Here is a 23,362-nt window from a genome sequence, read left to right on the forward strand (position 1 = left end):
TATGTTCTTTAGCTTAAATATTTCAAGACATAATTCACAAAAAATAAAATGAAGTGAGGCAACAACTTTTGCTGAGGTGACTTTCACTTGACATCAATTCACTCACTCTACATATCATATGAGTATGACGGTCTCTCTTTCAATTCAAAACATGATATTTTCCCCTCTCTCTTAAGTTCTGTACACACTCTGATTCAGTTTAGCCCAGACTAACCCTCTGTCAGTCTTCAGCACAAACGTCTGTCTGGTTCCCAGGTTATACACACTCTCACACCTATACTCAGTTCTAGCCCAGACTGATTCTCTCTCAGTTCATCACAACTCTTCTAAGTTGCTCTCCAGAGTCAGCCAATCACTTTGTCTCTCATCCTCTTTTCACTCCTCCTTCCTTTTTCAACTCACCTCTTAATTTAAAGAAATACACATAACAATTTAAAACATTACAGGGAGATCTCAGTCACCATCTGGAGGTTGGCACCCCTACACAAAGGAAGTCGCCTATGAGAATCAAAGTAAGGGTTGCCAACAGGCTTTGAAAAATATGTTCTGTCCCTTTGTGGTGGAAGATGCCATCAAGATACAGCTGACTTATGATGACCCTGTATGGTTTTTATGGCAAGAGTGATTAAATGGGAGCTAACATAATGTTAATTAAAGCTGTTAGTTCAGTTAGAAGGAGAGTCAGAACTGGCTGGGTAAGGAGCTGGAAGCTTAAACTAGATTGTGGCACAACAGCTACAAAAAAGAATGTTGAATGTCTGAATAGAGCTATGGTTATAAAGTGGAGGAGCTTTGTAACAACGACCTGAATCACTGCAATGTTGTACTTCAGCCATAAATAAACATTAACTCCTTGTTTGTTTAAGTGGAGTGGATAAGTATGATCTCAGAGAAAAAAAGTGTGTGTGTGTATGTGCTTGCTCACACACACATACAAGATCTCTCTCTCTCTCTCTCTCTCTCTCTCTCTCTCTCTCTCTCTCTCTGTGTGGTTATGAAGTCAGCAAGATAGACATGGACAGAAGTTTAGGTGAGAAAAAAATCCTTCATAACTCCCTAGTCTCCACATCCGGCAAATTAGCAAGTATAACAAGCTAATAATAGTTGTTGGGGTTCAGCGTGTTACATAGTGCAAGGAAAAAGCACAAGGGAAATAAACATTTGGCTATAATAGCTCCTGGCTCTATCTTGTGTATTTAAACAAATCCTTACAGATAGATATAAGTAAGCCAAGTTGCTATCTATTTGGCTGTCACCAGGCCATTACAGTAACAAAGGAAACTTGCTTTGGGTGATATTTGCTTTTGTGTGAAAGGTCTTCTCCTTCTGTCAGCAGTGAAATAGTGTCACCTCTCTGAATAAACAGATCTACTTAGAATGCTAATGATTTGATGATACGCTAAGTAATGTCAGGTAGAAAAATGAGAACTCAAGACACATCTCTGTATTTATTCATTGTTAATTATCAACAGAGTTTCAGGCACAGTGTACACATTTCTTCATTTTAAATTATATCCTGTTAATGAAAATTACTTACTCCATGCAGAGCCTACACTCCACGTGGCTTTCCAAGCAAAAGATGAAGAATTCAATTACAGACAATTTGAATACATTCCAATTATTCCACTCCTTCAAATTATTTTATCTAATAAATGCTCTTGGAATTGGAAAAAAATGTGTATATTTTCATGTTGCAAATTATCTGAGTGATGAGTTTATATCTGTTTGATCAGTCCAGGTCCTCTGCCCCTAATTGGTCAGAATTCTATGTCTATGTGAGACTATCATACATGGTGCTATTTAATCAATTAAACACACCACAGATAAAAATATGGGCATCAGAATGGTATAGTGGTTAGATTGTCAGACTAGGATCTTGAGACCCAGGTTCGAATCTCCATGCTGCCATAGAAGCTTATTGGGTAACTTTGGGCAAGTCAAGTAATCTCAGCCAAAATTACCTTTTGCTTCACTTACTTTTATTTGTTATGGCCTTTGGCCAGCATTTAAAACAACAACAACAACAATGTTTTTACTTTATTTTTTATTTCTGTCCCACCCTACGCCAGTCACAGGCTAGGCTCAGGGCAGCTTACAACAAAATTAAGCAACACAGACAGTTTAGATAAATATACAATTTGATAAATATTTTTAAAAATCCATATCCTACTAAAATAATGGTGGTATTCCATTTAATAATGAGGAAAACAATCTCAAGATCTACTTGTGATAAGAAGGGAAAAGGAAGCGAAAGCAAAAGGAAAGGGAGCAGGAAAGGGAGGGGGAGAAGGAGAGCAGATAGATGGTGACTTTGCAAGGGTGGTAAGCTTGCAATGTTGTTGTGAGGATAAAATGGAGAAAAGAAGAACAATGTAAACTGATTTGAGTCTCCATTGGTGATAAAGTTGGGGTATAAATAAAGTAAGTAAATAAATAAATCCTTCAATTCCATATTATGTACAAATTTAATTTAATCACCAGCACTGAGTAAATTTAAGAGTTTTTCATCTTCAGATAATATAAAATGAAAAGAAACACTATCATGTCATACTAAATGAGGCCTGTAATATACACAAGCCAGAATCCTCCCTGTAAACATTACTGTAATCAGTTACTGGACTTGGGCAATCCTAGACTTGCCCAATAGTCAAATGTCTTGCAATCACTAACCTCCACTGAGAACCTAGCTTTCTACTCCATTGATTCATTAGAATTGCTTATCTAGTTAGAGGTCATACAGAACTTGTACTGTATTTAATTTACCTAGCAACCATTCACATTTTTGTCAGGACAGCAGTCACAGAACATAATGAGAAACAGGGATAGACAAAGCAGTTTGGATAAGATGAAAGCCAGCATAAACTGGCAGAAAACCAAATACATAAGTACTCCCATGTATCTTCATTATGTACTATGAAAAATGCCTTCAAAAATTTGGGGTTCATTCCTTTGAGAAGTTAATGATTAATAACTTCACAGTACTATAATTTTTGCACACTAGGGAAACAGAACAAAATTCCAGTAATCTGGTCATCAGGACATCTGTATTATTGAGTCTGGTGCCCAAGAAAAGAAAATACACCGTTTGGCCTCGCTCGCTGTTCTACAAAGGAACACTATTGAGTAGCAAGTCTGCAGGGATTAGCTTTGTCTGGAGAGGGCCCAGCACATGTATACATAACATACACACATACATATAGCTGTCAAGTTATAGCTGACTCATGGTGACCTCATGGACTTTTCAAAGCAAGACAAATTTAGAGATGGTTTGCCATTGCCTGCCTCTGCATCACAACCCTGGTATTCCTTAATGGGCTCCCATCCAAATACTGACCATAGGTGACCCTTTTTAGCTTTTGACATCTGATGAGATTGGGCTAGCCTGGGCTATCCATGTTATGGCCCACCATATATTTACAGAAAGAGTAAGAAAATTGGACACAGAAATAAAAATAGAAGCGTGGTGGAGGAATATGGATACCAAGAGAGAAGACAGAATGATAGAATAAGATGAAGAGAAGACAGAGGTCAACTCCCCACTTCAAAAATGAAAGTAGATTCAAACCAGTTTGGTTAGATTCAGGACTTTTTGAGCACAGTTTCATGGTCCCCACTGCAGCTTTCTGTCCCCTTGTTCTCAGAAATGCTGCAGCCACGCAGGAGTCCCCACTGTCTGTGGATCAAATGCGCGATCCATTCAGGGGCTATTCTGATTGGCTGCTGTGTTGTGCTGGGGCAAGAATTTTTTTTTTCAAACTGACACATCCACATCTGCGCGAGCATGCACAGAACAACTCTACCTGGAGATGAAGAAATGGGTGATTAAAGCAAAGCCCTGTTTCCACGCACCTCCATGTACTCAGATCCACGTGGAAATGACGTGTAGCACAGCTTTGTATTGCCTTCTATTCAGTCAATCAATCAAAACTGGGGGGAGCGCCGGAAACGAGATTAAAGTGTTTTCGGTGCTGCTGCAATGGGGAGTTCTGCTGGAAACCTGCTGTAATCTCCTCCTTGGTGGTAGAGGTGCATGTACATAATGTCCTTTTAAAGTAAACTTAACTTGTGAAATATCCTGGCGGTGTTTTCTTCTCCCCTTTTCTTCCTTCTCTGCTTTTTCTTTCTTCCTCTAGATTTTGCTGGTAGATACCCCCACTGTACTTGAAGAATTATTTTAGTTTATTCTTCCTTCCCTGTTCTCTTTCCTTCTTACTCTTCCTTTTTCTTTCTTTCTCTCCCCCTTTTTCTCTTCTTTTCCCTTTCCATTTCTTTAGATTTTTTCTTTGTATACTTTATTATTATTTATTTACTCAAATAATAATGTGAATTTTGGACATGCTCAATTGTAAATTATATTTTATGATTGGCTTTGATATATAAGGTACATTAACAATTGAAATAAAAAATAAAAAAACCTTATTTTCCTTAGCATGTTGTTCTTTTCAATTGCTGTTTGTGTTCTCGCTAGTAGTGGTGAGGTTGTACTACTGGTGAATATTTTTAAATTCTTTATGATTGCAACATTAGAGACAAAATTGCACAGGGTGCATACAAATGAAAAACAGAGTACATTGTTCCCCTGATTGTAATGCTATACCTCAGGGAAACTTAAAGTGAATATACAATACATTTCTGAAGACATAAAAAAGAGCTTTTAACACAGTGCATGATGAATTTATGCAGTAGCTTAGATGGTTTAAAAGGGACTATACACATTTACAGAGGACAACTCTACTAGTTTTTGTTAGTGATGATGGCTAAATATACCTCTGCACTGGAGAACAAGCCACTGTCATCATGCATCTGGATGGTCACTAAGGAGCAGGACTGATGATGGCATGAACCTTTGGTGTGGGACTCTTCCAATATTCTAAACTATCTGAGTTAAGCCCACCCTGCTATTTCATCTCTTCACATTTCACTTTTCCAGCTCATGATGTTTCAGAGCCCATACATGTTTTTAGTCTTTAGTTTTTAGTTTTTAGTAGTTGTCACTCACAGATGAGCACCTGAAATAAGCAAGTGACAATTCTTTATGTACCTCCTAATTTAAATCCTACACCTCCTTTAATTGGACTCAAACCTGAATATGGGATGGTCTAAAAGGCATAACAAAGCTTATAGCTATTGATTTTTGCTTCTTTTTTAACTTGACACAATTCCCATCTCCTGGAAACCATCATCTTAGTTCCTGTAAACAGACAGAAAATAAAAAGTACACATCCATATTTTTTATAAAATGCAAAGAGTTGTAAATTTATGTATAAAACAAGTTAGGATAGCTATGTTACAACTGTATTGCTAGAGTTCACAAAAATAGGCTCCACAACTCAGCCCTGTTATTTTTATATCCATTATTGGCAATTGTGCCACTTGTTTAATTTCCTAAGTATTTTGTGAAATTTAATTATGCAATCCATCATCTCCAGCTTTGTTAACAGAGACAAAACCATTACCTCACTCCTTACTATGTAGCAATGCTTTCGATGTCGTTTTCTAAATGTGAGCCCAGTCACTTCAAAAATGACTGTGTCACGCATGCCAGGATGCATTAGTCAAAATATTGTGAAGAAACAAAGAAAAACTTTGACCAGAAGAAATACTGTGATGTTTACAAAGAAGGTACTGCTTCTGCATACTGCTCAAATGGCTTCTGCTTACCCTCCCCGAGAAAACTCAAATGGGTTAAAAGTCTCCTATTTGCCCTTTCACTCTCAAGGGTATGGTCTGTGACAGCCCACATCTAGGCCTTTTCAACTGTTCACCCACTGTTATGGAACAGCCTCCCAGAAGGGGTGAGGCAGACTCAAACTTTGCAAAGCTGTAAAACAGAATTCTATGAAAGAATTTATAGGGCAGCTTGAGTAGACTCTGTTTTGATTATACTTTTAATTGCCTGTCTTTTAGTTTTGTGATTTAATTAATTTACAATTACTAGTTTTCAATTTTATTTGCCATCCGAGGATGGGACCATCCCTGCTCAGAGCCTGTTGCCCCAGTAACCACACTACATTCATGGCTGGAGTAAAATATTTGGCCATAGCCAACTGTTTATTGTGCCGAAAGAAGTGTGTGGCGCAGCATGGGATTTTGATCTGATTTGGAACTCTGAGCAGCCCCTCCCCAGGGGTGCCTCCCAGGCAAGCTGCTCTACCTGCCACCCTGGTGGATGAGTGGATGCCCTGTGCTGCTGCCACGGAGCTCTTCTGGGCAGTCAGCCTCTTACTGGAGCTCCACCCTGTGCCTCATGACTGCTGTGATGCTCAGCTGGGTGGCTGGCCTCTTGCTGTAGAATTCCTGCAAACAGGGGTAGCTCCCTAGCTTCCCCCACCCCAGCACGATCAGATCAATTCACAAGTGCAAAACTGCCAAATGGCTATGACAAAGAAGCATGCATTAACACATCACCAAAGCTTGAAGGGAGAGGTGGGTGGGCAAGTCGCCATGCCGAATGCACATGGCTAGCACAAAGGCCGGCCCAGCCTTTTATAGGCCATGGCCAGCCTTTGGTGATGATGTCACAGTGCTGATGCACCATGACACCTTGCCCTCAAAAAGTATGGTCATCAGTTCCCTTCTGCCTTTGTAAGGGCAGAAGCCGGAGACTCTTCCCTGAGCTTTCCGGGCAGCAATTGTGGCCGTGGTTAGTCACGGCTGCCCTTTTATTGTTGATATCTTTGGTCTTGATTGTGTCAAAAGAAAGATAGGGTATATAAATCTTGTAAATAAATCTTGTAAATCTTGTAAATAAATCTTGTAAATAAATAAATAGAACCCCAAATAAATATGGGGTGCAAATGCCAGGGATTGAACCTGAGAATTTCTGCATGCAGAGCTCTTCCACTGAGCCATGGATCCCACCCAACTTCCAACATAAATACAGATGTATCACTATCACAGAAATCAATGATGACCAATACATACTATTTGCTTTCTCATGAGTACAAACTAGCACTATAACCTCTTTAGGGTCACAATTATGTGCTGACTGAGAGAAATAGGGAAAGAATATGGGGGGTGGGGGGACAGTGTCAAAAAACAACTGAAATCACCTCTCTGAATCTTCCATCAATGCTCCAGGTCTATTTAAAAAGGGCACACAATTAGTGAATAACCTGGAGTGACTCAGTGCAGGGGAACTGATGCAATTAAATGGTTGTGCACCTAGTCAATTTCTGAGAACCTTGTGCAAGCAATCCTGAATTTTTTTCAAGAAAACGTGGAACATAAAGCTAAATATAAATACAGAAAGTCCTCAATGGTTTTTCCATTCATGAATAATCTTTCTTAAATCCTGCCAATGCTTAAGCACTTTCAGAAGTTTTGCAGCAAGTTGAGGAAAAGCAAGTCACTGGTTTGTAGATCAGGCTGCAGAACACTAGATGTCCTACCTGGTCTACCTACTACCTGAATGCTGTCTGAAAAGAGGAACATGATTTAGGGAAATTCTTTGACTGGAGCTAGCAGTGATGCCACAAGAAGAAACAAACACAAATTGTGGTTCATTTTCTATTAAGAAAATTGCTTTATTTAAATTTATCATCTTTGTACAAGTCATCAATGCTGTGTTTGAGGAAATGCTGAATAACATTTGATCTCAATTAAATTATCTTTCTTCCATTTTTGGCAAAATGACTCACTGGATAAAAACGTCATTCCTACCCACTTGCTCTTTTAATCATTTCTAACTTACAATGTATTTGGAGCCTGGCATGAACAATCCCATCCATTTGATTGAATGAAGTGATTTGGTCTTTCAAAGAGAACACTTTCCCATTTTTTTTTACAAAAAAAGCTTAGTAGCAATAAAAAAAATTCATATCAAGAAATGGTAATTTACCACAATTTGACTGTTGATATTCCTGTCACATAATATCAAATTGCAAGGAGAATATTAACATACATTAATATATTAACCAAAATCTGCAAAATGCTAAAATTCTCCCCACCTTGTAGCAGAGCTTTTCAGAGAGACCATCCTAACAATAGAATATATCTTTGTCAACTGGTATCTACCCTGATTGATCATGTTTATCATTTATTTTTAAAATTTACCCTACTTTTCTGGGTAGCTCAAGGTCACACTCATAAACTAGTTTGAAACCAAATGTCCCAAAATGCAAATAAATAAATAAAATGCAAGCAATAGTATTAAACAATTTCATCAATCAAATGGTAAATTATTACTCAATCAGACAAAAAGGAAAAAACTGACGTATTCCCTCTACATTCTGCAATGGAAGGTTCATTGAAACAGTACAGTTGCATAGGTTTCTTTAAGAAGACTGGGAGAGAAAGTGTCTTGGCATTGCTTTTAGGAACCCTTTCCACAAAACTGTCACAATGACCAGACAGCTACAGACATGGGCAGTGCAAGTGCAAGACACTCATAATGAAGGAACCACAGAACAACTGCTGGAAAAACATGCCGGTTTAGGAGTCCAAACAAGGACATGCAGTCTTCCGGATATGTGGGTTCCAAGAGCTTATCTGAACTGAGATGCTATGGCTCAAGAAGCATGGCCTTCACAGCTGTGACTTTCTGAAGGGGTCCTTTTGGTACCAAATAAAGAGATTTAGGGAGCAATCTAAGCATGTCTACTTATGTTATTCAGCAGGACTTACTCTTAGGAAAGTGACTTTAACATTACCAGCCCCCTAGAATTCACTCAGGAAATGGTTGTCTATATTCATCAAGATATACAGCCGAACAAGGTCTCTGGTACTAGCATCCTGAAGTAAACTCTGCATAAGATAGTTTGCTTTCCTGGAGAGTAGTATATCTTTACGTTCCCATTGCACTTTGCAAAACAATGCCAGTATAGACCCAAAGATTTAAAAGAACACACAAGATTTTAAAAATTAACTAATTATACAGCCATTATTTATTTATTTCTGTAAATTTACTTCCTGCCCATCACTAGAGTCCCTGGCAGTACAATTATAAAAACACAATAAAAATACAATTATATAAAATATAAAAATTGTGATAAATTGATATTTTTGTGTTTCATTCACAGTTTCATTAATAAAACAGAGCCTACAATGAAGAAAATAAATTCAGAGCTGCTTGCTTGATAGTTGGCAGCAGAGACTGTAAATGGCTGGATACTTGACCCAGAGCCCATTGACGTCAATGAGAGTTGTCTGGCTTCTGAAGGGTTTTGAATTAGTTATTGCTCATACTTGTAGGGCTTTCCTGAAGCTCACAGACTGCTACATTAGACCCATACCATGTCCACCAAAATGTCAAAATGTTAGCATGGGTACAATGCTATGAAAAGAATATTAAATTACTTAAAAAGAAAACATTATACAACTTGGATGTGAAATTGGGAATAGAAGTTTAAAGGAACTCCTGTACATATTATATTTTCAAGCCATTGTATTTTGTTATCACACACTTTAATATAGGCTGTTTTCAGATAATGGCTAAAACCATTCCAAAGTATCATCTATAAGACTATATCAAAGGGGTAAGTTAGATGGCCTGATTTGGTACAAATAATCAGCTGCATATTTGTCCTGACTTGGGTGGTCTAGGCTAGTCTGATCTTGTTAGATCTCATGAGCTAAGCAGGGTGATCCCTGTTTAGTACTAGAACAGACACCAAAGATACAAGGGTCACTATGCAGAGGAAGGCAATGGCAAACCACCTCTGTTAGTTTGTAGCCTTTAAAACCCTTCTGGGTCGCCATTAGTTGGCTTCAGCTTGACAACACTTTATATACACACAGCTATTATATACACACAGCTATATTCAATAAAATATGAAAATGTGAAAAACAAAGTGGTAACATTATTTTATTTTTTTCTGATCACACACCCCTTATTATTTTCCTTCTAAATATAACATACTCAATATAAATATTGTCCAGGGCAGTTTTGTGCTGGGCGGCCATCATGATGATTTTTTCTGTTTGAAAAAGGACCATAATGTCTGGTGGGACAAGACCACTCATTTTGATCCGGTATCCACTGAGTATTGCAGGGTCATTAAGTGCTCTATGAGAGCAATTTATGCTTAGTATCAGAAGTGAAGCTGCAAGGCGACCGTGTGTGTGAGTGTGTGTGTGTGTGTGTGTGTGTGTGTGTGTGTGTGTGTGTGTGTGTGTGTGTGTGTGTGTGTGTGTGTGTGTGTGTGTGTGTGTGTGTCGCACAAGGGGTGCGCAAAAATTCAGGTTTGTGTTTTTTGTATTTTAATGTTTTTGGCCTGGTTTGGTGAGGTTTGGATGAGGGGGTCCAAAGTTATGGACCCTCAAAGGTGTAACCCCATCTCCTATTAGCTCCCATTGGGAACAATGGGGGATGAGGCACCCCCTTTGGGAGTCCATAACTTTGGATCCCCTCATCCAAACCCTAAACCACACTTTACCAAACCTGGGTGGGATCATCAGGAGAGTCTCCTAAAGATACCCTGAAATTTTGGTGCTACTAGCCTAAAAACTGCACCCCCTGCAGGCTAAAAACTGGGGAAAAAACACTAAAAACACACAAACAAACATGGGGGCACACGCAAAACTCAGATTTTGCACTAGGCTCCATTTTCCCTAGCTACACCTCTGCCTATTATAAAAAGGAGAACTTAGGATCTCTACCTGTAGTTTATTTTAATTTAAAGGAGGAGGAGGAGGAGGAGGAGGAGGAGAGGTGGGGCTGAGAGAGCTCAGAACACTGACTAGCCAAGGTCACCCAGCTGGCATGTGTTGGAGTGTACAGGCTAATCTGAATTCCCCAGATATGCCACAGCTCAAGCGGCAGAGTGGGGAATCAAACCCGGTTACTCCAGATTAGAGTACACCTGCTCTTAACCACTATGCCACTGCTGTTCCTCAGACAGAGACTGAGGTAACTTCCCTTCTTAAGGAGAACTATTGAAAAGCCTTATTAGCAAAATGGGAAACTTTGTTCTATGCAGTTATGTTTTTGGTCCATAGCTACGAATGGCCTCAGAAATTCCACCTAACCCTCAACAGTCATCAAACCACATACTTGGCTGGCCTACTTTAAAGCACTTTACAGGGCCAACAACATAGATTCCCCTAAGATTGACAGCACCCTCTTATTTAATGCATTGCCCTGGCCACCAATCACTGTGGTGGAAATTACTGCCCTTCTTGATCAATTACAGCCTCACAAAACCCCTGGCCCTGACATCATTCCTCCAGAGATTCTTAAAAGCTTTTCTGACAGGTGGTCCCCTTTACTAGCCACTCTTTTTTCTGCAGTAAACAACTCAGGCCTCATTCCACCTGCCTGGACCAATGCAATTATTGTTCCCATCTTTAAGAAGGGTGATCTAGCCAATCCCAGCAATTATCGACCCATCAGCCTCCTGTCAACTATCGGAAAACTATACGCAAAATCCTTATCACAAAGGTTTACTGCTTGGATTGTTGAGTGGAAAATACTTGGTCCTGAGCAAATTGGTTTCAGGAAAGGCCATTCCACCATACAGCACTGTTTTGTATTTAACACTCTAATCACCAAATATGTTAAGAAGGGCAGGTCCAATTTATATGCAACTTTCCTTGACCTCAAGGCAGCCTTTGATTTGGTCTGTAGAGACCTGCTCTGGCAAAAATGGGAAACCTTTGGCCTAGAGCCCCATTTGATGCTACTAATCAGAGCTCTCTATAGCAACACTACATGCCAAATTAAATGTCCCTCATCAGGAATACTATCTCCTAAAATATTAATATCCAGAGGTGTCAAACAGGGCTGTGTTCTTGCCCCTGTTCTTTTCAACCTCTTTGAATGACCTTGCTCCTGCTCTAAGAGCATCCAACGTTCATAGTCCAAACTAAAGAATGAGTCACTGCCTATTCTTTTATATGCAGATGATGCACTCCTATTTTCTAGATCTAGGACAGGTTTAAATCATCTACTAGCCAAATGTAGTGAATATTGCTCCTCTAACATCTTGGAAATCAATCCTCAAAAGTCAAAGGTGGTTGTATTTTCTAACACCTTTAAAATCTTCTACTGGAGGTTGGCAAATTAGTTGAGCAGGCTAAAGTCTTTGTTTTCTGTTAAATAATAGCTCATTCATGATACTGGAGATGGTACCCTCCTTCCCCTTCCCTCCCTTGCATGCTATCCCTCCCTCCTCTTCCCTTGCATGGCACACCTTCCCCTCCCTCCGCTAGGGTGGGTGGGCCATGTCAAGATGCCGGGGGCCCTCCCCCTCCCTCCCCTCCCTTGCATGCCACCCCTCACTCACTCCCCTCCCTCACTCCTCTTCCCTTGCATGGCACCCCTCCCCCTCCCTTCCCCTTCCTTCCTTCACTAGGGTGAATGGGCCAGCTCCAGATGCTGGGCCCCTCCCCCTCCCTCTTGGGAGAGATCCTGATAAGTTGATATGCTGTATTTCAAATCCCTGCACTGATTATTTGCTTACAATTTTGTTTGTGTTTATTAATGCCTATTAAAGGTCTATTATTATTATGTCTGATGCCAACATAGGTGGTAAAAGTGTTTTTGAATATTACACATGCCAATTGGACTATTGCCATGTGGATGTGCTTCCTAGGGTTCCTAGGGTTCCCATGTAAGAAGTATTATGCTTCAAAAAATTACCAGACTGAAATAAAAAATATATTACAAATATACTTCCAAGTGTCAAAACAAAACCATTTAAACACCCATTTGGATAAAATTAAGGATTCAGTCATTGGGTAAAATCAATTCAATCATTAGAACTTACTTAACTCTAAAAACAAGCAAGCAAGCAAACCAATTTGACCCCCCCATCCATGTTTTGTTCTCACAAATATCAATTTCAATAAAATCTCTTAAACGATCTTTGTTTATTTTATAACATTTATATAAAGGAGCTTATGATTTTGATATAGAAACTCTTTTCTGTATGCAATTATAGGGATTCAACAGGGTCCCTATACTGGAGGTCCCCGCCCCCTCTATGATGCGGCTGGCCTCCACTAGGGCCAGGGCTTTTATGGCCCTGGCCCCTGCCTGGTGGAATGCTCTTCCGCCAGCTGTCCGGGCCCTGCGGGACCTCAGTGAATTCCGCAGGGCCTGTAAGACTGAGTTATTCCGCCGGGCTTTTGGGGAGGCCGGCTGCTGATAGGTGCCCATTAACAACTGAGATCCGCTGTTCCCCCCTCAGAGTCAGAGGAGTGAAAGGTTGAACGCCATCTGGTTTAAACATTTATAAGTTTGGAGCGCTGCATTTTAACTTGTATAAATTTTAGTATTTTATCTTATTATCCACTTGTATGTATTATGTTGTAAACCGCCCTGAGCCCTTCGGGGGAGGGCGGTATAAAAGTGGAACAAATAAATAAATAAATAAATAAATAAAAGTATAACTGCTTTTCTTTTATTTCAGTGCACATTTGTAATGTTCATGTAGCTTATTCATGCATACGGTGTTACCAAGCATGTACGTATGAATCATAACTAAGACTTTCAGCCACGACAGCCTTTACCCATCATGACTTAAAAATACATACAGAAATATATATATATGCTTACCTGATCTCGGGAATAAGGAGTATCTGCTTTTTGCTTGTCACAACAGGCTGCTAGAAGAATGTTTACTGCATTTAACTGAAGCAACATCTCACAGGCCATTGTGTCAAAAAATGTAATGTTGGCAAGTGCAGCTGAAGCCAGAAGGAAAACTTCTCCAGAAGTAGCCTCTTGGCACAATTCTAAATATGCAGAAAATAGTTGATGTTGTTAAATCATGTCATTAAAATTGTAAATTATGTTTAAATTAAAATATTTTATAATACATTGTTCACAATACACTACTCCTTTGGTAAGAATTTCTTGCAGTGGAGACTCTGGACCTGTATCTACAAATGAACATGAATATATTAACAGTACAATCTAAGCAGAATTATACCCATCTAAGACATTGACTTCAATGGATTTGGAGGGGTATAACTGTGGTCTTTTCTGCACATTACAATATATATTGCTGCCAAATGCTATGCTTTTTGCTTTAAATTTACACTTTTCCCCTCTTTTTTGTTTCTGAAACATTTTCCTTTCATTTTTCCTCATTTTCCCAAGCACTTTTACTGCAATTAAAAAAAATCCATTTCCAAGCTAGCTTTTTATGAGCATAATATCTTGTTGAGTTGGCTGTATCTCTACCCCACTAAACACCTGGTCCCAATCTGCACCCTGTTGCAGTTGCTCAGCCTCCCCTTCAGTCATTTTCTCCTTCCCCTTCTCTTCCATTTTCAAAAGGAATTTTTAAAAAATTCTCTCTGTAATAATCAACTGGCTATGTAATGTTGAGGTAGAGATACAAAGAAACAGGGTCAATTGAATCAGCTTCATCAATTTCATATTGAACTAATGATGTAACCTTAGGTCAGAGAGTGATTTTGAAGGTGTGGATGACTGCATCAGCAATAGATGTTGGGTGGTTGAAAAGAGATGTTGGGTGGTTGAAAAGAGAGTTATGGTGTTTTCCAGATGGACAAAATATCCCATGGGAAAACCAGGATCATACATACCAGGATATTTCTATCTCAGTTTCTCCTTCCACCTGTTTTGGAATTTAATTCAGACAAATCACTTATTTGTCCAGCACTAAAAGCTGTTCACTCTGATGTTCAACTAGACATAAGAACAGTTTTTTCCCGAATGCCATCACTCTGTTAAACAAATAATTCCCTCGATAATGTTAAACTATTTATTATATACTTATTATATAATTACTGCACTACTTTTTTCATCATTCCTATCACCCATCTCCTCCCACTTATGACTGTATGACTATAGCCTGTGCTGACATTTTATTTTATTTTATTTTATTTTATGATTTTACATTTTATGTTTTCATTACTACTGATTGTTTCTTGATTGCTTACTAGACCTATATGACAATCATTAAGTGCTGTACCTTATGATTAAGTGCTGTACCTTATGATTCTTGACAAATGTATTTTTCTTTTATGTACACTGAGAGCATATGCACCGGAGACAAATTCCTTGTGTGTCCAATCACACTTGGCCAATAAAGATTCTATTCTATTCTATTCTATTCTATTCTATTCTATTCTATTCTATTCTATTCTATTCTATTCTATATCTTCTCACGTTTAACTAAAGATTGTTAAACCCTCCCCTAAAATATGTTATCATTTGGCAAACATATTGTATTTTCATTTTCATCACTACTTATTAATATTTAACGCATACATGAGGCATTTCCATGTGTAGTGTCAATGACTCTACCGACACGAAGAACATAGATCTTTGTAATTACTGACTTAAATTAGTGGTTTGGGCCAGTACACTTTATAGCCTACATTGGATGTAACTCAAGATGATGATATACAGCTAAATAAGATGTGATAGTGTGGGATGGGTAAAACTAACTGATGGATGGAAGTATAATTCTACCATTTGTCTTGCTTTCACTACAACTTTGTCTTTATAATCTAAGAATACCCTGAATATTTTTTGTTGCTGTCTTCTTAAAAATGCCGCAGACACAACTATTATTATCATAACCTTCTAAGTGCCTTTTAATTCCTGTACACATTTATTTTAACTAAGATCTGACTCACCCAGCAATTTGTTTTCAATGTGGTTTAAAGATTAAATATATAGAGAAAAGTAATTAAATTACTCAACTATAAATATTAGAGAGAAATTGGTGATTGATTAGTGGAAAGATTCTGCCCCCCCCCCTCCTTCATATGCAAAGTTGCAGTTTCTCTTTTGAAATGTACTTAGACATGCCTGTCCAAAATAGGTGGTGCTTTAGGGGGAAAGTCTGTTTTGTCCTAGACTATGCAAATATCCAGTCTGTTCCTTGAACATCATTTTGACTGTAGTATTTCATAATCTTTCCTTGACCCTTCTCAGTATGTGTGGTAGGCATCTCCAGCAAGCAACCTATCTGAAGGAAAGATGAGGACAGTGCAGAAAAAGGGGGTAAGCCCATAGACTATGTCTGGCCAGACACACACAAAATGGGATGCAGCTGACTAGCCAAATGCATGGTGGTGAAGGACAAGAGCATGACCCATGAAACTGAAAGGAAACTGGGAGAAGGTGCAGTGTTTGTAAACACTAATTATTCTAAGCTATGGCAACTGTTGGGGAGAGATTTAAAGTTAGTTATGCACAGAAGATGGGAGGTGAAGCAGGAGGTAAGACTCAGCAGGCATGTGAGAGAGCAGGGGAGCACACTTTATGTGAGGGCAGAGCCAGGTAGTGAGGGAACTGTTCTGGGCATGAGACTGATAGATACAGGAGGAATGGCAAGTCCCTAACATAAAGTTATTTGTGCCTCTTGTTCCTTGCCCATGGTCTTGCTTTCAGCCTAGTTAGGGTACAGAGATTGCTTTTGTAGCAACAGTGATTAAACTGTGCTTACAAACTCATTCCCTTTAGCAAGATTTGTCTGCCACCTTTGACACAATGTATAGGCTTTTGAAGCAGAGATGTGAGGTTTCAGAAACTATTCTGTACTGATTTTAACGCTCCCTAACTGATAAATAGTATAACATTCCTATTGGAGACAGGAAATCATGACAGGAACTAACTTGTGCAGTTCTCCAAAAACGTTAAAAACGACACATTCTTGAAAATGTGTGTTCTTTCGGATGTTCTTTAAGCCATGTTCTTCAAGATCTACATTAAACTTTTAAATGAAATCATCCATAGTTTGAGATGACACTCAACAACATATTTATTTTCAACTAAGCCTGCAGATGCAGCTATCTGTGTCCTTACCTCTCTGTGCTTAGATGTCATGGTTAAGTGGGTGAAAAAGAACAAGCTGAAAGGGAATCCATGAAAAATACAAATGAAGTATGTTGGGAAAATTAGAGTTGGGGGGGGGTATGGTTACTTTTGATGAAGTGAAATTAACAGCCAGATGAGGTTACACATTTGGGGTTTCTTCTGGATCCAGCTGTTCTTAGAAAAGGAGCTCAGGGCTATTACTAACTGTGCTTTATATCATTTGAATCTCGTCCAGAAATTATCATGTCCTAGGCATATTTGCATCTCGTCCAGAAATTATCATGTCCTATCCATGTCCTAGGCATTATACTTCTATAATCACCAGAATCGTTGCATTGTACTCTGTGTGGCAGTGCCCCCATAGGTTGTGCCAATGCATAACCAATGCATGCATAGGACATTGGTTATATGACAACCACATTGTTACCTCCTTTTGGGCTTAACATCTTACCTTAAAAGCCCTATATGACATATAACCCACATAGCTGAAGAACCACTTCACTTTGTAGAGATCCACCTACAAGCTCAGATCCTCATACCAGCTACTTTTGTTTGCATTTTCCTTTTTTCAAATGTGGACCTCATTAGCATGATCTTGTTTCTTTACACTTGTGGTTCACATTTTACAAAATACATTGGCTGATGAGATCTGCAGAGGATCACCTTCAGCAGTTTTTCCACAGGTAGTCTTTTTTTCAGTGAGCATTCACAATCTAATACATATACATTGCTAGTATTTGGTGTAGAAGATTGTAAAACAAGTACAAACAGCATATGACTGAGATTATATTAAGTTATATTGTTATTTTAAATACCTGTGTATATTTTAATTTATTGTGATTTTGTAAATGCATATTTACAACCATGTACAAATACATATACTACATTTGGGGTATATTTCTACTGAAGACTCAAGGAAAAATAGTCATTTGTGGTGGCAAAAAAATGAGTTTCACATTACTAAAACATTCAGGCTGCAAGGTGAGTTAAAACAAAAGAATTGCACATAGTGCAATTGTTGTAAAACCCGGGGGGCGGGACACAGAGTCGATCTGCATCAGGGTCAGGATCCATGTGAAGTTCTCCCCCAACCCTGTTTTTTAACCAGTGTTATTCCAATTTAATTGGCCCATGCAGAAAGGGCCTCTGTGTGTGTGTGTGCGCGCGTGCGTGTGTGCGTGCGTGTGTGTGTGTGTGTGTGTGTGTGTGTGTGTGTGTGTGTGTAGCAATACAATATAAATAATGATGTATTGACATAGTTAGGCACACTTAAACCCATAGCTTTAAATGTGTCTGTACACAACTAATCTTTGGACAATGGTTTATAGATCACTATTCAGTAACTAGCTCAATCTGTATGAAAAAATATGGGTCTTAAAGTACAATGTAGTCATCAGGAATAATTGCCATTTTTATCTAATAGATTTTTAAAAAACAAGTCCCATAGTTTTGTCAAACATGTTATAACGTATTGATTTCTAAAAATGTTCTCATCTCTGAGGCTCTACTCTAATAATATTCTAGTACTCACTGTTACAGTTACAGTAACAGGTCTTTACTAGAGTCTTTTTCAGCTAGCTACTGAAGTATAACAGTATCTTCTTGTCACTTGAGCAGGAAGCTTTTATTAAGTAGAAAAATGTATTTGAATATGAAACAAAAGTTGATGATAAATTAACTAAAATTATCCTGTGCTCACACATAGAATTGAATCCACAGTGAAGACAGAAATACTGTACCTTTACTGAAGTTGAAATAGCAGTTTTGAAAGTTGGCATACATTGTGAGCTTTCAACATTAAGCCATACACATAAGACCAGCAGTTGGACACTTCTGGTCATTCTAGGCCTTTTCAAGATGCAAAGGACTCAGAACAGGGGCTTGATTTCATGGGTTATAGAAGACAATCATATCAGTTAAAGAAGACTAACATTTGTTCATGATGTCTGAGTCTGCAGCATAGTCACACAGTACATTTTTAGAAACACCACCCATATCAGACAGTATGCAAGAATATTCATATAAGGACAGAAATGAAGATACAGTTAACAGACAGGGCATATTTGTTGGGAGCCAATGAATAATCATATGTACTCAACATTTTTATATTATTTGTTATTATAAGTAGTAAGAATGTAGATTATTCATTATATCATCATATAATTTTGGAGAACATACAAGCAGATATAACCTTTTGTGACTTTTGAAGTTATCAGATAATTAATAAGTTAAGAATGGAAGCCCTGTCAAGTGGTACAGGTAGCTATTCTTAGAATTATCAGTTTCTTCTTGGGAGAAGCTGCTTGCCTTGTCACCCTGCTTACTTTGGGGTAAGACTTTCAATGGATTCATCTAATTGCTCCCCTGCAATTACCTGTGTAGAATTAATTAATAGCACAATTATATTATTTTGAATTAGTCAAAAATAAAGACATTAATAGTTATGTTTCAATAATAAAATAAGATGGAGGTGGACAGCCCAATCCAGAGCCCAAGGAGGCAGGAGACAGTACCACTTCTGCCTGACCCTGCCATCTCCAGAGGACTTTCAGCCAGTGCTGGGAGGTGGGAAAAACAATAGACTTCCCCAGCCAGTCAAAAGCCCTCCAGGGGCTGAATGGATTTATGCCACCATTTGGGGGGGCATAAGTCTGGGGCACTGGCTGTGGCTCCTGCAGACTGAAAGCCCAGATGAGAGCCTACAATCATCAGCTTCTCCCCTGCAAATGCCCCAGATTGCCCTCTCCTGGCATCTGATCAGACACCAACAGAGTGCAGAATGCCTGTCACCCTTCCAGGCCAGACATCATGGAGGTCCACAGTGCCTATGACCCTCCCAGGTTGCCCACCAATTGATGCATTTTGCCAAATGCGGCAGTGGGTTGGGCAAATGTACTTGCACGAGCTCATGCCAACTCCAGCGAGCCATTTGTCCTCCCTTTGGATGGGGCAGCCAGACTCTCTAGGAGTATTTACTTGCACACTGTACCCACAATCAGAAGAGTATTTACAGAAAACGTTGCTGGCTCAGGGCAGCAGGAGCCTCTCTCCAAAGCTCTGCTTGGGGTGGGCTGGGAATGGTACTGCCAGTGGCTGAGCAGTGCCAAAGGGCTGAATGGTGGTTGGAGTGAGATGAGGCACATGGACAGCAAGGCTGTGGCAGGATAGGCAGGCAGGGATGGTGCCTGCCTTTCAGTGGCACCCAAGGCATGTGCCATACTTGCCATACCTTAGATACACCACCTGCCACAATGATCCAAACATCTGCTGTTTTATAAGAAAAGAAAAATACAAGTCAGGTATACATACTGAGAAGTGCTGTGACTATTTCCTCCATATTTTCAAGAAAGCTGCTGAGATGCTCAGTGATGGAGAGCTGAGGAGATGTAATCTGTGCTATTACAGCCGCTGCTTCTGCATGAGTAGCTTGAGTGTGGGTACTGTCTGTAAGGATGTGAGCCAAGCATAATATTCCATCAACCTAGGAGAAAAAGTATAATTTCAATATCAAGGGTATATTTTAAGAATCAAAGCAGTTTGCAAAAAAGGCTTTTTTATATCAAGAAAAATAAATTAAAAATAAAGCATCTAACATTAGAACAAATGGTGGCGAGTTAAACATATATGACAACATATGAATTAAAGGTAGTAGCTGCTACTTCAGTCAGTATCAATTATTCTGAATTTTAATATGTTGCTAATGAGAATACACTACGAGCAGAAGGTTACTGGCTGGGTATTACGGGGGAAATATAGTAAGATTAGTTAAGCAGTGGAATCAGCCGCCTTGGGTGGTGGTGAGTTCCCACTCATTGGCAGTCATCATGCAGAAGCTGGGTGAACACTTATCAGGGATACTATAGGTATTAAGCAGAAGGTTGGACTAGATGGCTGGTATGATTCTATCCCCTTCCAAGATTCTATGTGACCTCAACATATTGCATGCAATTTACTGCATAGTCTTCATACCCTAATACCATAATTAGCCAAGTAGAAAAAGATGCCAGTGCTTAATTTCTTGAAAAATAGATCCATTTATTTATTAAGTTTAAACAATTATTGGCCAATTATGCACAGGGTGTTTGCTGCAAGAAAGGGGCAAATGTCCGCTGCAGTAAGATTTCTAGTATGGACGTATTTCTTCTAGCCCTGCTTTCACTTTCCACTCTCTCCATTGCAAGCAAATCCACCTAGAGCATGATTTTAATTCTCTTCCCAGCTAGAGTGGGACAGATTTGCCAGTGGGCACAGATTTGCCCCGAACTTCTTCCTTCTGCTTGCAGCCAGCATGCCTAGTCTTATCCACCCACTCCCTCATGCTACTTTGGACACTTCCCCTTCCCCCCATTGCTGACTACTTCCTGCCTCTCGTCCTGCTGTATAACTTCTATTGCCCATGGCCTCCCCACTCCTGCATATCTTTAGATTAAAAATATTTAAATAACCATATGAATAGATCAATAAATTGATACATGCTATAAAATTTTAACATAATAGGACTAGTTGATCCCTCCAAACACCCAGTTTGCCCCTACATTTGATCAACAAACTGGAACATCTCCAGCCTCATAGTTTTATACACAAGCAATCAGTGATTCCAGACCACTCTGGGAAAACCCTTCATGCTTGGGTTTACAACACACTGGGAGATGGGCAATTGTGAATTGTATTGTTTTTATATTATTGTATTTTATTATGTATTGAAATGTAAGTCACCTTGAGTCCTTGGGAGACAGGAGGGGTACAAATGCAAAATATAAATAGCTAGCTAGCTAGCTAGCTAGCTAGCTAGATAGATAGCTAGCTAGCTAGCTAGCTAGCTAGATAGATAGATAGATAGATAGATAGATAGATAGATAGATAGATAGATAGATAGATAGATAGATAGATAGATAGATAGATAGATAGATAGATAGATAGATAGATAGATAGATAGATAGATAGATAGAGACCGTTGAGAAAACTCAGCAATGAAGGAATAAGAGGGGAAGTCCTCCTATGGATTAAAAACAAAGAGTGGGTGTAAATGGGAAGTTCTCACAATGGAGAGATGTCGGGAGTGGTGTCCCCCAAGGATCCGTTTTGGGACCAGTGCTCTTTAACCTATTCATAAATGACCTGGAAGTAGGGGTGGGTAGCGTGGTGGCCAAGTTTGCAGATGATACCAAATTATGTAGGGTGGTGAGAACCACAAAGGATTGCGAAGAGCTCCAAGCGGACCTTGATAAATTAGGTGAGTGGGCTCAGAAATGGCAAACGCAGTTCAATGTAGCAAAATGTAAAGTGATGCACATAGGGGCAAAAAATCCAAACTTCACATACACGCTACAAGGGTCAGTGCTATCAGTCACAGACCAGGAAAGGGATTTGGGCGTCTTAGTTGATAGTTCCATGGGAATGTCAACTCAATGCATGGCAGCTGTAAAAAAGGCAAACTCTATGCTGGGGATCATTAGAAAAGGAATTGAGAATAAAACTGCAAAGATTGTAATGCCCTTATATAAAGCAGTGGTGCGACCGCACTTGGAGTACTGTGTCCAGTTCTGGTCGCCGCATCTCAAAAAGGATATTGAGGAGATAGAAAAAGTGCAGAGAAGGGCAACGAGGATGATTGAGCACCTTCCTTATGAGGAGAGGCTGCAGCGTTTGGGACTCTTTAGTTTGGAGAGGAGACGTCTGAGGGGGGATATGATTGAAGTCTATAAAATTATGAATGGGGTAGAAAATGTTGACAGAGAAAAATTTTTCTCTCTTTCTCACAATACTAGAACCAGGGGGCATTCATTGAAAATGCTGGGGGGAAGAATTAGGACGAATAAAAGGAAACACTTCTTCACACAACGTGTGATTGGCGTTTGGAATATGCTGCCACAGGAGGTGGTGATGGCCACTAACCTGGATAGCTTTAAAATGGGCTTGGACAGATTTATGGAGGAGAAGTCGATTTATGGCTACCAATCTTGATCCTCTTTGATCTGAGATTGCAAATGCCTTAACAGACCAGGTGACTGGGAGCAACAGCCACAGAAGGCCATTGCGTTCACATCCTACATGTGAGCTCCCAAAGGCACCTGGTGGGCCACTGCGAGTAGCAGAGAGCTGGACTAGATGGACTTTGGTCTGATCCAGCTGGCTTGTTCTTATGTTCTTATGTTCTTATGTTCTTATAGATAGATAGATAGATAGATAGATAGATAGATAGATAGATAGATAGATAGATAGATAGATAGATAGATAGATAGATAGATAGATAGATAGATAGATAGATAGATAGATAGATAGATAGATAGATAGATAGATAGATAGATAGATAGATAGATAGATAGATAGATAGATAGATAGATAGATAGATATAAACATAAACCTGGGGACCTTATCAAATGGCAGTTAACATAACAAAAACTTTTTGTGGTTTTGCAGTTTGCACACCACCATTATCCCCCCACTTCCCTCCATAACAAACAGTCAGTGTTCAGGCAAAGTGTACAGATGCCATATGCGAAACTTTTTGCCTTTGCCTTTTTTATGTTGATCTATTGATAGATTGATATACCGATCTATTGATAAGATTAAAGATAAAATTAAAGATTATATTGAAACTTAAAGCACACATACATGATA

At 39.2% G+C, this 23,362-nt stretch overlaps 1 protein-coding gene across 1 annotated transcript in view; it reads right to left on the bottom strand.

Moving 5' to 3' along the window:
* INSC (INSC spindle orientation adaptor protein) overlaps nucleotides 1-23,362 on the bottom strand; it is a 202,494-nt gene that overhangs the window by 20,718 nt on the left and 158,414 nt on the right. Inside the window, exons 9-10 of the mRNA XM_048486732.1 lie at nucleotides 20,051-20,222; nucleotides 13,499-13,677 (exon numbers count right to left, since the gene is read on the bottom strand). Of these exons, the coding sequence (XP_048342689.1) occupies nucleotides 13,499-13,677; nucleotides 20,051-20,222 (351 nt within the window). The remainder of the gene's footprint in view (nucleotides 1-13,498; nucleotides 13,678-20,050; nucleotides 20,223-23,362) is intronic.

This window comes from Sphaerodactylus townsendi, linkage group LG02 (genome assembly GCF_021028975.2).
Source record: "Sphaerodactylus townsendi isolate TG3544 linkage group LG02, MPM_Stown_v2.3, whole genome shotgun sequence".
Lineage (NCBI taxonomy): Eukaryota > Metazoa > Chordata > Lepidosauria > Squamata > Sphaerodactylidae > Sphaerodactylus > Sphaerodactylus townsendi.